This window comes from Patagioenas fasciata, chromosome Z, assembly GCF_037038585.1.
Source record: "Patagioenas fasciata isolate bPatFas1 chromosome Z, bPatFas1.hap1, whole genome shotgun sequence".
Classification (NCBI taxonomy): Eukaryota; Metazoa; Chordata; class Aves; order Columbiformes; family Columbidae; genus Patagioenas; species Patagioenas fasciata.
Window position 1 is genome coordinate 66,767,173 of NC_092560.1, and position 14,751 is coordinate 66,781,923.

General features: G+C 35.9%; 1 protein-coding gene across 5 annotated transcripts in view; it reads left to right on the forward strand.

Moving 5' to 3' along the window:
* Positions 1 to 14,751, forward strand: part of SREK1 (splicing regulatory glutamic acid and lysine rich protein 1) — a 36,185-nt gene that overhangs the window by 4,056 nt on the left and 17,378 nt on the right. The window contains exons 1-3 of one of the 5 annotated variants that reach the window (XM_065861561.2): positions 6,968 to 7,059; positions 8,105 to 12,744; positions 14,361 to 14,484. Coding sequence is in view for 1 of the 5 variants with exons in the window: in XM_065861559.2 (XP_065717631.1) it covers positions 6,926 to 7,059 (134 nt within the window). In the remaining 4 variants the exon portion in view is untranslated. Of the gene's footprint in view, positions 1 to 6,925; positions 7,060 to 8,104; positions 14,485 to 14,751 lie in introns of those variants that run through there. The other 4 variants (XM_071802459.1, XM_065861560.2, XM_071802460.1 and 1 more) reach the window with 4 other exon arrangements.

Below are 14,751 nucleotides of genomic sequence, written 5' to 3' on the forward strand. Positions count from 1 at the left end.
CACCATGTCTAGCTGTGTGCTGGATACTGTAACAAACAGTATCAAAAGCTTTGCTGAGATCCAAACCCACCACATCTAGTGACTTCTCTTGGTCAACAGGGTGAGTGACCTTGTCTTAAGAGGAATTTGAGTTATTTAAGCAAAACTTTCCCCTCACGAACCTGTGCTGGCTATGACCAGTGACTGTGTTGTCTCTCAAATGTTTTCCAATAACTCCCAGAATAACCTTCATAATTTTACCAGGTACTGAAGTGAGACTGACAGGCCTGTAATTACCAGGGTCTTGCTTCTTACCCTTCTTGAAAATTGAGACTTTTGCCAGCTTCCAGTTGACTGGCAACTCTCCAATGTCCCAAGACCATTGAAAAATAGTACAGAGAGGTACCGCAATGACATTGACCCGCTCTTTCAGTGCTCCAGGGTGAATCCCATCGGCCTCATAGATTTCTGTGTATCCCGCTGGAGCAGCAGGTCTTGAACAAGTCATGTTCTGGTATTTCTGCATTGATTTGCTCAAGGACATGGACCATTTTGAAGCTTTGGTCTTGACGATTTTGATTTGTTTTTAAAAATATTTTTTATTCTTGGAAGATAAGCTTTGCATATTAGCTTTGGATTTTTTTTTTTCCCTAGTCCTCTTATATTTTACTCTCTCAGAGCAACCGAAGAGGGCTGTAGAAGTGGTGAGTGATCAGGTGATAATTTCCACCTTAGATGAAATTCCTTTGATATCACTTTTGCACTCTAATATGTTATGAAGCACTCTAGCACTGACTTGGATGAAACAAGAGAAGGTTTTTGAAGTCTCTGGCACATGTAGGTTTTGTGCTTCAGTGATTGTAGACCAAAGTACAGGCCTATGCTATGGTGGTCTGAACTAGCATTGTTAGAGAGTAGAGTTAATTTTTACCCATTTTCTACAGTTGTGCTGTCATTAACATGTACCTTGGTTTTATAGGATGAAGCAGACAATTTCCATAAAAAACTTGAAGGAGGTCTCTGTTGCTGAATATAATTATTTACAGATTGTTTTAAATAGAAACCACCTCAGATTTTTAGCACATTAAATACAGTACAGGCTTTTAAAGATGACTCTTCAGTATTCCCAGCAACCTTCCTGAACCCGGTGACTTTTTCCAGCAGTTAGTGTCTTAAGACTGTGTTCTTTTAAAATAGCAGTTTCTGTTACGGTACTTTATTTTGGATCTCAGTTTGATTAGAAGGACTTTTTTGTGACTATTGAGTTAAATCATGCTTTGCTTTTTGGTAGTTTGTCATTTCTTGTTTTATCTTCATTGGTCAAAGCCCTCCAGTTTCTTCAGTCACTGCTAATCAGCCACTCCTTTGAGATGGATGGATTTAATACGTGCCATGTTCCTGAAAGGCTAGTTCTCTTTGGGAAGTTTCTGTCTTGTGTATTTGAGGCTTTCACACTTAACGCGAATGGCAGTAAATACTACTTTATTATTACTGTTATGTTCCAAAGAGGCCTCTGTGCGCTGTGCGCAGTCCACCTTCAGATTTAGTGTTGAGGGCATTGGGAACTCTTGGCACTAAAGATGTTGTTTCCGCATGATCATCCTCCTGATTTTAGCTACTTGTCAGTGAGGCTTCATTGGCATGGAAAGCAATATTTCTTTCAATTGAAAAAACATTATCATAAGTCATCTTTCAGAGGGTCAGAGATGCTAATTTCTGGTGGCTGTTCTTTGTATTTACTTGTCTTCTTACAAGAAAATTTCAAATTTGACTTGATTGTGCAACTATACTGTTCTGCTCTCTGGAACACTTTCCATTGAAACTTTAATCTAAAAATTGAAAGCACCTGTTTTTGGGCCTTGAATAACATCAGTAAACAGGTTTAAGTTAAGCAAAGGTGAGAAAAGGGTACATTTTGGGTTTTCTTTTGGTTAATCCACTCTTTTAATTTGTATTTGATTACTATATCTTAAAGAGACCAGCAGAGTTTTGTATTTTATCATGCTGTATCTGTCTACTGTATTGGTTTAACCATCTTGGTCACTGGTGTGAAAAATTTGCTGAAGAAACTTAGATTTCAGGAGACTTTTTTAACCCTTTCCTTGTAAGACTGATCTCTTAAAGAGTGCCATAGGTGGCTTTCAGTGCTCAAAGACCACTTTTATTCCACTGCACTACCAAACCATTTGGTCATCTCTTCTTCCCTGTGCCATAAACAGAGCTTTAACCTTGAGAATAAGGATATTCAGAGACCCTTTGAGAATTTACCCTTTTTTTTTTTTTTTAACCAAGTTTGTATGAAAGGTGCTCAGAAATGAAAATAAGGCATGACTGTAAAGTCTTTTCAGAAAATACGATTTCTTTGTTGTTTGGTGTCTTAATTTGCTTGTATGTGTAGTATTTTCTCTTTGGGTTACACCTTGAGGAAAGCAGGATGACTAAATTGCAGGTTTCTGATTTTACCAGTTGAGTTCTGGGTTCTTCCTGAAGTTAAAGGCTTAAATGTTATAAAAGAAAGTTTAGGTGTATATGAAAATGCCTTGGAAAATTATGGTTAGATAGGATGAAAAAGTCAACAAGAACAGAAAACAATATTACAACCACAGCCCATGTTTATCTAATAAGAGTTGTTACTGCGCCAGGACCTCCATGTGGATTTGCCACTTTTGTGTAGAAGAGGAGGGCTTTGTGGGGCTTTGCTGTCACCTATATTTTGTCACAAAGTCTGAGTAAAAAGTCCTGAAGTTTTGAATACTAGTGTGTGACCTTAATTTGGTTAGAGATCTCCATTCCCAACATGAGAGTTGCTATCACTGTCTAATAACTCCTCCTCAATTTGCCATTTTCAAAACTTCAAGAGTTTTTGTCAAATGGAAATACACAAAAACCATTAAGGAGGTAGGAAGGAGGCCCACTGCAAGCCCGCATGTGCAAAAGGTCTCTGAGAAACCACGCTTGTGTCATGATGCCAACATCTGAATATGCAAGGGCATGAGAGAGTATACTGTGTTCCCTGCCCCGTAGAATATTGCCTGAAGCTTTTGTCTGTTTGTTGTGTGTTACTTTTAACAGCCTAAAGATACTTGTATTTAAATTTACAAAAGGTGTTGTTCAAGAAAGTATTAATTTGGTGCCTTTCTGTTGGCTGTTTAAACTGACTTTTGTGAGGAGATAGTTTCTTTTTGTCACAGTTCTGAACAAGACTGAGACCAGCTTTTGTAGATCACTTCCAATTTGCAGTACAGTAGAAATTTGAAGCTGTTTTGCAGGATGTGACAGATCTTTTGCTCTGGGTATGTACTCCAGTATGCCAGCTGCTCATACAGCTGAGAGTTGGTTTTTGCTGTAATAGGAGACCAGTGATGTCTGTAATCAGGTTCTTAGTACCAGTCATGCTTTTATGGTACAGTTGTCATCCAATTAAAGTCTTGTGTTTCAGAGGAGCCTTCAAAATTTCATTTGTAGTGATAAGCCTTCAAATGTGGCTCTAAGAGGCTTTTTGAGCAACAATTGTATTTTACAGAGTGAATTATGTGGAAGCAGGGAGGCACAAACTGTCTCCATTAGGTGTTGAAAGCCCTGCTGTGTAATACTGTTTGCTTCTGTATGGTCTACAGTGGTCTTGGAGGCTAGAACACAGATGTGTTTCTTAGACATTGATGGCAGTATAGATGAGGCATTTGACATAAAATGCACAGAGCCATATTTAAATGAGATCTGCACAATTATTCCATAACATTTGATTTTGGTAAGTTATTGTTTTCTGTTGTCTCCTTCACCACCACCACCCCGAGAAAATTTGAAGCCTTAGAGGGATGTTCTGTAGCGTTTTCTTTGATTTTTTTCCGGTAGCTTGCTGAATAGGTCATTCTTACAAAGTGTTTCTGATTGGTTGGTATTCTGTTGGAAGATGAATTTCACTGTCTCTCTACAAGGAAAACAAAAATGGCAGAAATATCTAAAAGCTATTTAGCTATTTATTTAGTTTTTAAAGTTTTCTTGCTTTCCCAGTGAAACTGGATTATAGCAACCTTGAATCAGGGATTTAGGACTTGGTTTTTTGCATCAGTGCTTTGTAAACCTAGGAAGAAGACTATGACTGTACCTCAACTGTGCCTCAGAAAAGGTTAGCAGGAAAAAAAAAGGAGAACAAAAGGATTAAAACAGAATAGGACTTTTCAGTTTCAAGAAAGGCTTCTTAAGAAGACTGCCAGGGAGGTTTAGGAGGCCTATTTCATAAAAGGAGGGGACTCAATCCCTGTAAAACCTTCTAGAATTTTAGAACTTTTTGGATCTTAATCACCTCCCTCGATGTAGACACAGCATTGATGTATTTTCAGCAGAGGTGGTCTCCTGATGCAGAATTTGTCCTCTGTAACCTTCAGAAAACACTTTGTACCCAGAATTGTTTTTAGAGCCTTGTTTGCAACAGTGTTATGATATTAATATTTTTTAACCTACTTTTCACATAGCTTTTCTGATTGGAATCCAGGAAATACAGGGAGGGTGAATATTATAAAAGGTACACTTGTCAGAACTGGCTCTATAGTTGGTGAAATTTATAAGAATTATTTATGGGACCTGTAACTGCCTGGAACAGCATTATGTTCTTGCGTTAGCAATGAAAACAAAAGTAAAAAAAAAGGAAATGTTAAAAGTGTTCAACAGTCTGGACCCAGAATCTTAAGTGAAGGCTTCAGCCATTTGGCTTTCAACACTGACATGTGTATTTAAAAACAAACCAACCACAGACAACAACATCAGGACCAAAACACCCTCTCCTCCCAACACCCCCCACAGAAACCCCCTTATACCCTTTGTGCAACAAACAAACAAAAGAACCCTGGAGCCGCAAAAAATATCTTTGAAGTGAACAAAGCCTGATTCTTCAGAATATACAAGATTTGAAGTTGTATGCAAATATTTCTGCTGAGTATCAAGAAAGTCATAGGTCAGTGTCACCTCTGATGGAAACTGTTCTGTGCCAAAACCTTACAGGTGGCTTGGAAGCCATTCTGTACATCTCTTTCCTTCCTGAATGTGGAAACTTGAAACTGAAAACATGGGCCACTACAAACAAAATAAATAGGCAGAAGAAATGTAATAATCTTGCAATGTTTTTAATAGAGTTTTCCATCATAAGTGTTTCTGAATGCCATTCTGAAGTAGACTGGCTCTAGATATTTTGCCTAGGTGTTATGTTTTTGGTAACCAGAAACGTACCAGTCTGCCTGTCTCAGACTATGTTCCTGGTTCATTTATGTAGTTTATATGATGAAATAATGTGTCTAAAACTTCTAAGCTTGTATTTAAATGCTAAAATCTAATTAGTAAAGGGAGTACCTGCTTGGAATTTGAGGGACTACACGATGAGATGGGCCAAACTTGAACTGCTTTTAGTACTTCCAGTAAGTAGACGAGTGTTTCTATTTCTGTTGAGAGAGGTTCAGGATGAAACAATGTATGCGGTGTATTTTCCACGAGTTACTGCTTTGCTAGAAGACAGATGGTCTTTTCAAATGGAAATTGGTGATGTTCCAGCAATATCCTGTTGCATTCTATTTTTGAAGATTTCACCTGTACTTCCTTCATATGAAGAAATATTCTGCTTGTGTAAAGATTACAAACAGTGACTAGGAAATGCATTTTTAAAAGCAAACTTATTTAATTTTGATCAAGATTACAATATTAACCTGTTGTGCCTTCTGACATCTCTGTTGGTATACTTTGTAATGGAAAATCAAATTACAAATTTTCTTCCTTCTTTTAGCCAAATAGTTAATTCCTCCTGTCTCCTCCAGCGTTACCTTGTATTACACTATGCCAGCTAATGCAGATCATTAAAAGGATTTTTCTTACATTAGTGAACTAAGACCTAACATTTGAAAGAACTCTCAAGAACTGTTTTTATCTTAAAAAGAATTAATGAAAATGCATTCGTGAAGACCTAAGAAAGAGTACTGGTTATTATGGGCTAATATGTGAAGGTCCCACTGAAAAATGCCTGAGCTTGTTGTTTGGCTTTCCTGAACAAGGATTATTTGGAGGAAAAAAGATCACAGAGTCACAGAATGTCAGAGATTGGAAGGGACCTCAAAAGATCATCCAGTCCAATCCCCCTGCTGGAGCAGGAACACCCAGATGAGGTTACACAGGAATGTGTCCAGGTGGGTTTTGAATGTCTCCAGAGTAGGAGAAGCCACAACCGCCCTGGGCAGCCTGTTCCAGTGTTCTACTACCCTGACTGAGAAGAAGCTTGTTCTCAAATTTAAATGGAACCTCTTGTGTTCCAGTTTAAACCCATTACCCCTTGTCCTACCATTGGCTCATGACACTCACCCTTTACATATTTATAAACATTAATGAGGTCACCCTTCAGTCTCCTCTTCTCCAGGCTAAAGAGAACCAGCTCCCTCAGCCTTTCCTCATAAGGGAGATGCTCCACTCCCTTCATCATCTTTGTTGCCCTGCGCTGGACTCTCTCCAGCAGTTCCCTGTCCTTCTTGAACTGAGAGGCCCAGAACTGGACACAGTATTCCAGGTGTGGTCTCACCAGGGTAGAGTAGAGGGGAAGGACTATAAGACGAACTATGAATTATTTACTTGACAAATGTGTCGAGTGAATGTGTCAACTGCTTAGAATAGTATTTTGGAATGTACTGGTCGATGTTGTTCAGCAACATTCTAAAAGAAAATTAGCTTTGTTAGTTTGAGGTTTTAGCTTCTGTAAGTTTCCACTAAAAAGGAGGAGGTGCTATCCTAAGCTTTTTTCGGTGACATAGTAAGTAGAGAAATTAGTAAATTTATGTATGCTTGCCTTTTGGCCAACTTTTCCAGGAAGTCTAAAACATATTTTTTTCTTAAGGAGTGGTAGTTAAAAATACATATGTACAGTTATTTAATGTGACTAATTGTTGGTTTTGTTTTGTTTTGTTTTATCTTGCAGCAACGCACCTCTTGCTTTTTCCTCCAAAGTATGTTATATTAAGTTTCGTGAAGCATCGAGTGTTGGTGTGGCCCAGCATCTTACTAACACGGTTTTTATTGACAGAGCTTTGATAGTTGTACCCTGTGCAGAAGGTTAGTATTTCAGACATTCTTCTGTAATGTTGGTCTTTGTTGTGTCTGCTTATTGTTTTAAGCTTTCCATGTAAGGAGGTGATGCTCTTCTGTTATTTTATTTTATTTTACTGCTTTTTGAAAAAAAAATCTTGAAACAAAATTGAAAATTGAGTAAAGAAACCCAATTATGTAGATTTAATTGAAATTAAGCATTAGAAAAAAGGTAGTTGATTTAAATTAGGGTAATTAAATTTTCCATAGTAATTATGTATTCTGAAGGAAAACAAGGTAAAATAATTAAATAATTCCCTTCAATATCATTTGTGTTGGCAAGCTTATTCTCACAGAGTTCTCACCGAAGTCAATGGAGCACTGAAAAGATCAAGCACTTGCCTGGCACTGAAAACATTGCAGTTTGGATCTTAATGCATGACCTTTGGTGAAATTTTGTGTTGTGATTTTTTTTTTTTTTTTTTTTGTTAAGATACTGATTATTTTTCTCTTTGTTTTTTTGGCTGAATTAAATTTTTTTTCTTGTAGACATGTGACAAATGCATTTTGCCACTTGAGATTAATCTAATCTAAAATATTTAGCACTCACAGTGATAATTACTGTTTGAATATAATTGCTTACCTTCTAATTTAATTTTTAAAAAATCAATTTTCCTTTCTTCTTACTGTGGAAAATATTACTTTGTGTGCCATAAAAAGGCTTTCTTACATATACTGGTACTCCTTTTTGGTTTTAGATATGTTTTTAAAAATGCAGTGATCTGTACAGAATGCTTCCATCATAAAATATTTTAAAACATCTTAATGAAATAAAATTCTTGGTGAATACTAGATTTAGAAGTGTTCCTTTAACTAGCTTTGAGGCCAGACTTTCAGAGATGAGTTGAGTACAAGGTAGTTGTTACTGATAATGTAATACCCCAGATCTGAATACAGGTGATCTGAATGCATCCTGTGGCAGGTATATTGCTGGAGTTAGGCAGAGCCCCATTGACTTCATTGGGATCATTGTGGAATTGAGCATTTGCCCATTTGGTTCTGGACTTTTTAGCTCTTTGGAATGGAAACTTTCCCGCTGATGGAGTGAACCTAACTTCAGTTTGAACATGGTAGCTGTTTTGCCATGAACAACAATATTTAGAATGATTGGACCATAAACTGCAGTAAGTCCAAAAATATCTTCTGTTAACATGGCTTTTCTGACTGCAAAAAGATACTGTTGACTTCTTGGAGTTTGTTAGCAGTGGTCCCAGAGTACCATTTTTTGGCATGTTTGCCACATTATGATCTGGATAGTATGAGACTGTGCTGCTGTAATAATGGTCTGGGATGTTCCTGGCAAACTCTGGCAAGTCTCCAAAATTCCATAGACTGTGTAAGGACTTACACTAAAGGCTATATTGACCTACAATATAATGCCTGTTTTTGTAGCCTTCTTAATAGAGACGTATGACATATATATTTGTCTTTGTGAAGCCTAGATTTTTAGTTGCTTTTATGTCTTGTTTTGGGGGCTTTTTGGTTCTTATTTTTTTAACTTGTTCTTAAAACACAGAGGGGATACTGCTGGTCCATAGAGGCTAATGAGACCAGAGTCCTTATTATTGAAAAATTGCTCCTATATAATTGACTACAAATTATTCAGGATCTTAGCTTCACATTTCACTGAAAAGACCTTAACGGTGGTTCAGTACTGTCAGAGAGGAAAGATTGCTGCCTAATGAATGACCAACACTTCCTGGTGTTTTTCTTCAGATGAGATCACTGCCTGATGTGATAGGGCAACAGGCAGGTGAAGCTACATTTTATGTGTCTCTTGGTGATAGACAATGAATGGAAGCAGAATAAAATCAAGTGGAAGGAGAATAAAATCAAAGTTCTGACAAATCTTCTTCCAATTCCATCTGTAGCTGACTTATTAGGCATTTCTGAGAAAAGACGATAGAAAAATTGTCACTGTTCAAAATCATTCTGGACTGCACAAAGATTTATGTGTAATTAGGTGAACAAGTGATTGGATTATGAGGTAATTTTTTTTTTTTTTTTTGGTAATATCAGAATGCAGTTTCCACGTAACTTTCCAACAGAATCACTGATTTTAATTTAGAAAGATGTGGATTTACATAGCTTTAACTTTCTGAAGAATTTATTGTGTGGAAAAAGTATGGCTTTGGAGACCACAGTGTAAGATTTTTCATTCACTGTGGATCACATGATGCATTGTTAATGGAGTCAGCATGGTGTATCACAGGTTTTAAAAGTAGTGATAGCTATATTCTACCGGGAGGTAAAATTGTATCCTTGGCCAACAGTGCCATTAATAAAACATTTCATGTGCTAAATAGGACATAGAGGAGAGGTAAAACAGAATTCTGAAAACTTGGTTTCAAAAAACAGAATAAAATCGGAAATTTGGAGTGTATTTGAATAGTGGTAAATCAAGGGAGTATGTGGAGGGAACCACTACCAATGAAACAATGTTAATTACCACTACCAATTAATACAATGTTAATAAACAATTTAATGAAAATGTAATTGTAAATGTAGTAACATTATCCAGATGTCAAAATATGACTTTTTTGTGTGTGTATCGGTATGTTTTCTTTAAACATTATACTTTGGGAACGCAAAGGTTGAAAGATAAACAAAGATGACACCCTAATCATTCTAAATTTTATGTCCACATTATCTGGTAGATGGATTTTGACTATTAATTTGGTTTTGTATGTTTTCTCTGTGTGATATTTGTGCATTATTAGATGACTAGACTGGCCAAGGCAGACCTGTTACACTTGCCTGAGTTAGGCATTGTTTGCCATGCCACTAAACCTGCCGCCAAGTGAAACCTTCAAGGGGGAAATGAGATCGAAGTCTGACCTGCTGAAGATGGACGCCCTGTCTCTGTTTTTATTTTATTTTGCTTTCTTTCCTTTGTTTCTTTTTATTTTATTTTGTCCCTTTTTTTGTTTTGTTCTGTTAAATCTCTTTCCCTTGTACTTGTGAACTGGTACTTCAGTTCTGTAAAAATAATGTTTTGTAAAGGGTTCACAGTGTTTCATTTTGAAGTTGACATGAAGCTGCTTATGAATGGTGGATGGTATGCACAGAATTTAGAATATGATTAATTTTTATGCCGTGAATTTTGGATAAATTTCATTTGGAATACATTTAAGCATCTAAATTCAACACATTAAGCACGTTGTGTCAGAAGACAGGAGTAGTGAAAAATATATGAGCTTTAACATACATTTTTTTAATACCTTATGCTTTTTGAATTTATCTTGGAAAAAGACAGTTGAAATTTTTACTTCTGCAGAAATTAACTTTACAAAGTAAAGTCATGATTCTTCTCTGCTACATTTCCTCCTCTCAGCAGAGAGGTTTTATTTTAGGTTGCATGGTCTATTTAAAAGAAGGCTTACTATTTATGTCTAATATGAAGAATTTAAAATAGTTATTTCTAAAATACAACTTCCGCAAACATTGAATGTCATGAAGTACTTGCTTGCTTCTGATGAAACCTTGCTCCAGTGAGGTCAGTGGCAGTAAGATTTCATCTTTTTGTTCTTGTAATTTTCAGAGAAAGCTGTTTACCACTCATAAGTACAAATGCAGCCTGAGGTTTTGGTTGGAATGTTACGTGAGGCACATTGTCTTTTAACACTGTTATTTGTGGGAAGATTGAATCAGTTCTGTGTGTGTGTATGTGTATATTGCACTTTGATGTGCTTCAATGGTAGTTATTTCAAAAAGAGTTTGTTTAAGAAAAAAAAAATAAGAAGAAAACGATGTCTTTTTGTTCACCTCACAATATCTGAAGCCCTGTCAGTTCCTGCTGGAGTGATTGAGAAGGTTCTCATCCCTGAATGCTGTTCCTACTTCTTGTGAAATGGAAGCTCTGAAACAGAGGTGGTGGACCAGATGGTGTGTCAGGTTTTCAGGCATTGCTCTTCCCAGCCAGCTGCACCGGAATCAGTTGGTTTCACTCTGGTAACGCACCAGGCTGTGCACTGCAGCTGGGAAGAGCTTTGCTTCATGATCTCTGTTGGATTTAGCTGTGGCAGTTGAAGTAATTGCCAATAGGTGTAATCGCTTTAATTTCTGCTGCTAAATCCAATAAGAATAATGAATTGGATCACACAAAAATTATTTATTGTAAATGTGCATTTGCCATTGATTTAAAATAGCAGGAAAATATTAATTGCTGTTATTATTTTTAGAGCAGGTTTGAACTGTAAGTATTTTTTAAATTAGAAAACTTACTTATTTCAGGAGCAGTTTTGGCGGGAGGATTAACCATGTAGTTTCAGTACAAAGACTAGGAAATTAATTTATTTGGAACACTTGGAGGGGGATAAAAATACTGTGATTAATACTTGTTTAATGCAGATACTTCAGTCAGCATTTAGCAAAATGGATTTTGGTATGGACTAGGTTGACAAAAGACTTTGATGATACAAAAATGTAATTATCATAACTGATATTTAGGACAACTGTAGATTTCCTAAGAAGCATAAGGTGTCTCTAGGCAATGCAGAGCTAATCTACATCTGTTTTCAGATACCTTTGCAAAGTGAAGAATCAGTAAATAGATGATCGTAGAATCTCTACTTTGCTTCTAAGAAGTCTTTCTAAGGATGTCGTATAGATGTGGCATCTTTATTTTGTCAGTTTCCCTTACTAGGAAATAAACATCAGTATCTCATTTCTGTTCAGCTTTTGAATACCATAAGTTTAAAAAGCAACATAGCTAAACTGAAGTGTCCTAATTTGTTGTGTTATAAACCACATGTTCTGTTGTATCTTTATGTGCTTGTATGCCACTTATAAATACATTCATGGAGGTGAAACTCCAAAATTTAGAGCCTGTAACTTTAAAGTTATTTGGCCTCAGATGTTATTTGGTTTTTCAAAACTGTCTGGAGAACAGGGAAGTAAATCTGCAAAATATTTCAGGTTTGTTTCTTTCTTCTCCCCACCCCCTCCCAGTTTGTTATAAAATTTGACCTGGTCTTAGAAAACTGGAGAAGGATCTTTTAAAAACACAATATCTTTGAATACACAGGCAGATTTTCAGCTTTCTCTCTGTAGAGACAGACCCTTTCTCATTCTTGAATAAGATAAGTGAATCTCTTTGTCATGGAACTGACCAACTAGATTTTTTATTTAAAATCAAACATTACATTGTTGAAGGACGAAAGTATTCTATAAAGAATACTACTAACTTTACGATATTATTCATTGTTTGAACTACTATAATGACGCAGTCAATGGAAAGTTTTTGGTGGATTCCTTGAGCATCATTTGAGGAAATTAATAATTCCAATTCTTTCAATAAAATGACCCATATACTTAAAGTTTAGGCTTGTATTTAAGTACCTTTCTGAACCTGACTCATTGTCTGTTTAGTTATGTGCCTAACTCCATTCCTATTTAAAAGGGGTAAACACCTAAGCATCTCTTAAGTTTATCTGGTTAAGTGTATATTGAATTTGCTATATGTAAGTGCATACTTGAATTAGGCATATACTTATGTATGTTACTGACCAAGGATCTAAATTAGAATGTAGATACACCAATTTAGACACACGACATTCCTGCCATTAGATTTACTTGCACCATGTCTCTTGATCCTGTAGACACCTGCATGAGTATCCAGTTAATTGCAAGATGCTGACTGTTCAGGATAAGGTGTGGTTCATTAGTTGTTTGAAAGCACTTAAGTATTTTGGTTTGCAGAAGAACTGGTACATAATTTTATGCCTAATCTGCATGCACAGCTACTGGAACTGTTAATTCTAAAGCCTGTGAGCTACATATTAGGCACGATGTGCAGCAAAGTACCTCATACTCATGAACAGTCAGGCAAATCAGGTGCACCTCTCATTGCATGCCTGGCTTCAAAATGAGATCTGTAAAGAGTGCTGAACATTGTGGTGGTGACTCGCATGTTTTTTAAAAGCCCTGGAAGTCATTATTGCACAATTAATTCTTAGGTGCTAATAATTTTCCTATTTTTCTCCTTTACATAGCAAAATCAAGTGATTTGTTACATGTTAATGAGCAGAGTGCCTCAAAATTTAAAATAAATAAAATCAATGTAAATAGGAAGCATGGGGGAAAAAATGGGTACTATTATTTTATTTTTTCTATTCCACCCATGCCACATTAAGTTTCATTTAGATTTGATTTGCCCTTTGGTCATACCCAACTGTAACCCAGTCCTTGCTGCAGATCTGTAGAACAGGTTTGCAACACATTTTGTTTCTTTTTTTTACAGTAGTATGTTTCCTGTGGGGTCTATTTGAACTCATATAGCTAAAACTGGACAGTGTTTTGAAACTTATCTCATGTTTTGCTTTTGGCTAAGAGTACTTATATATTCATTTTAAAATCCTGAAGTTAGGGGGTTTATAGCTAAAATATATACAGTTTGAACCAAAGCAGTAAAAGCTACTGGCACAGTATTTGTATATACCTTGACTTTTAAAACAATGTGTATATAAAATCATTTACTTTATTAAAGTGCATGGGGTAATACCAAAGGGCTCAGTTGGATAGCATTTATATAATTATGTCAGTAATTTTGAACAGATCATAGATACCTAGTATAATTAGAACTTCTTTCTGTAGATTTTCAGTTCAGTGTTTAGTGTTTGTACCAGTTTAAATCCCTTTGCATTTCAAATTTAATATGTACATTTAATTGTAATCATAATTGTTTAACTACTAAGTATTTTGACTTTTGAAGATTTTTAGGGGTTCATTTAGCAGTCTAATTGTGACTAAAGTTGAATGAAACCTACATTTAATTCAGATTAGATATTACTTAATCGTTTAGCATGACGGGGGATTATAATCTGATTGAAATAGTAGGAAATACATATTTTGGGAAAAACATAGCTTGCTTAGCTGATTGGTTATTATTTTCTTCAGTCTCAGTTAATTTAAGCTATTTTATCAAAGTTTCAGGTAAACTGAGGTGATCTAGAGTGTAAGAGTACAAATCTAAATTTTTTTCTGCCTTTCCCTCCTCCACCTCCAGCTTCACTTGTAGATGTATTATGTGTAGTCACAGTAGTTCAGTAGTTTTTATTTTATTTTTATTTATTTTTACATCCAAAGTAGGTAGCACCAGAGGAATAATAATATTTTTTAACAAGCACTGATTTCAGTTAGCACATACTTTGTGGGTTTTTTGTTTTGTTTTGTTTTTTCTTTTACTGGTTTGGTTATTTGCCATTTCTGGGGATTAAACTTTAAAAAATGTTCTTCTTTTCTGTATCTGATGTTCTGTGTGCTATTAGTGATGCAGCCAACACGAACGGTTGTCATGTGTAAAACAACTTTCGATCACCGCGAAAACACCGCCCTGGGAAAGCGTCCATGCTTGATATCGTTTGGTTCATGAACATTAAGTTTCCAGTACAGGTGACCCATAGCTCAAAGTGTTAAATAATTGTATACATTATTCAGTTTTTAAAATAATAATCCATTAATGAGATTGCTAGTCTTTGAAGTTTTGCTCACTTTTGTTTTTCCTTGTAGAGTAGGGTAAAAGGAAAAACTTAAGTTCTTATTTGTTTCTTTGTAAGGATCTGGTAGATAGATTCATTGATATTTATTACATTTTTAAATTGCAAGGGTAATTGTAAAATCTTAGAAAGAGCAACATCTGTGTGGTGTTCCAACCTTGTG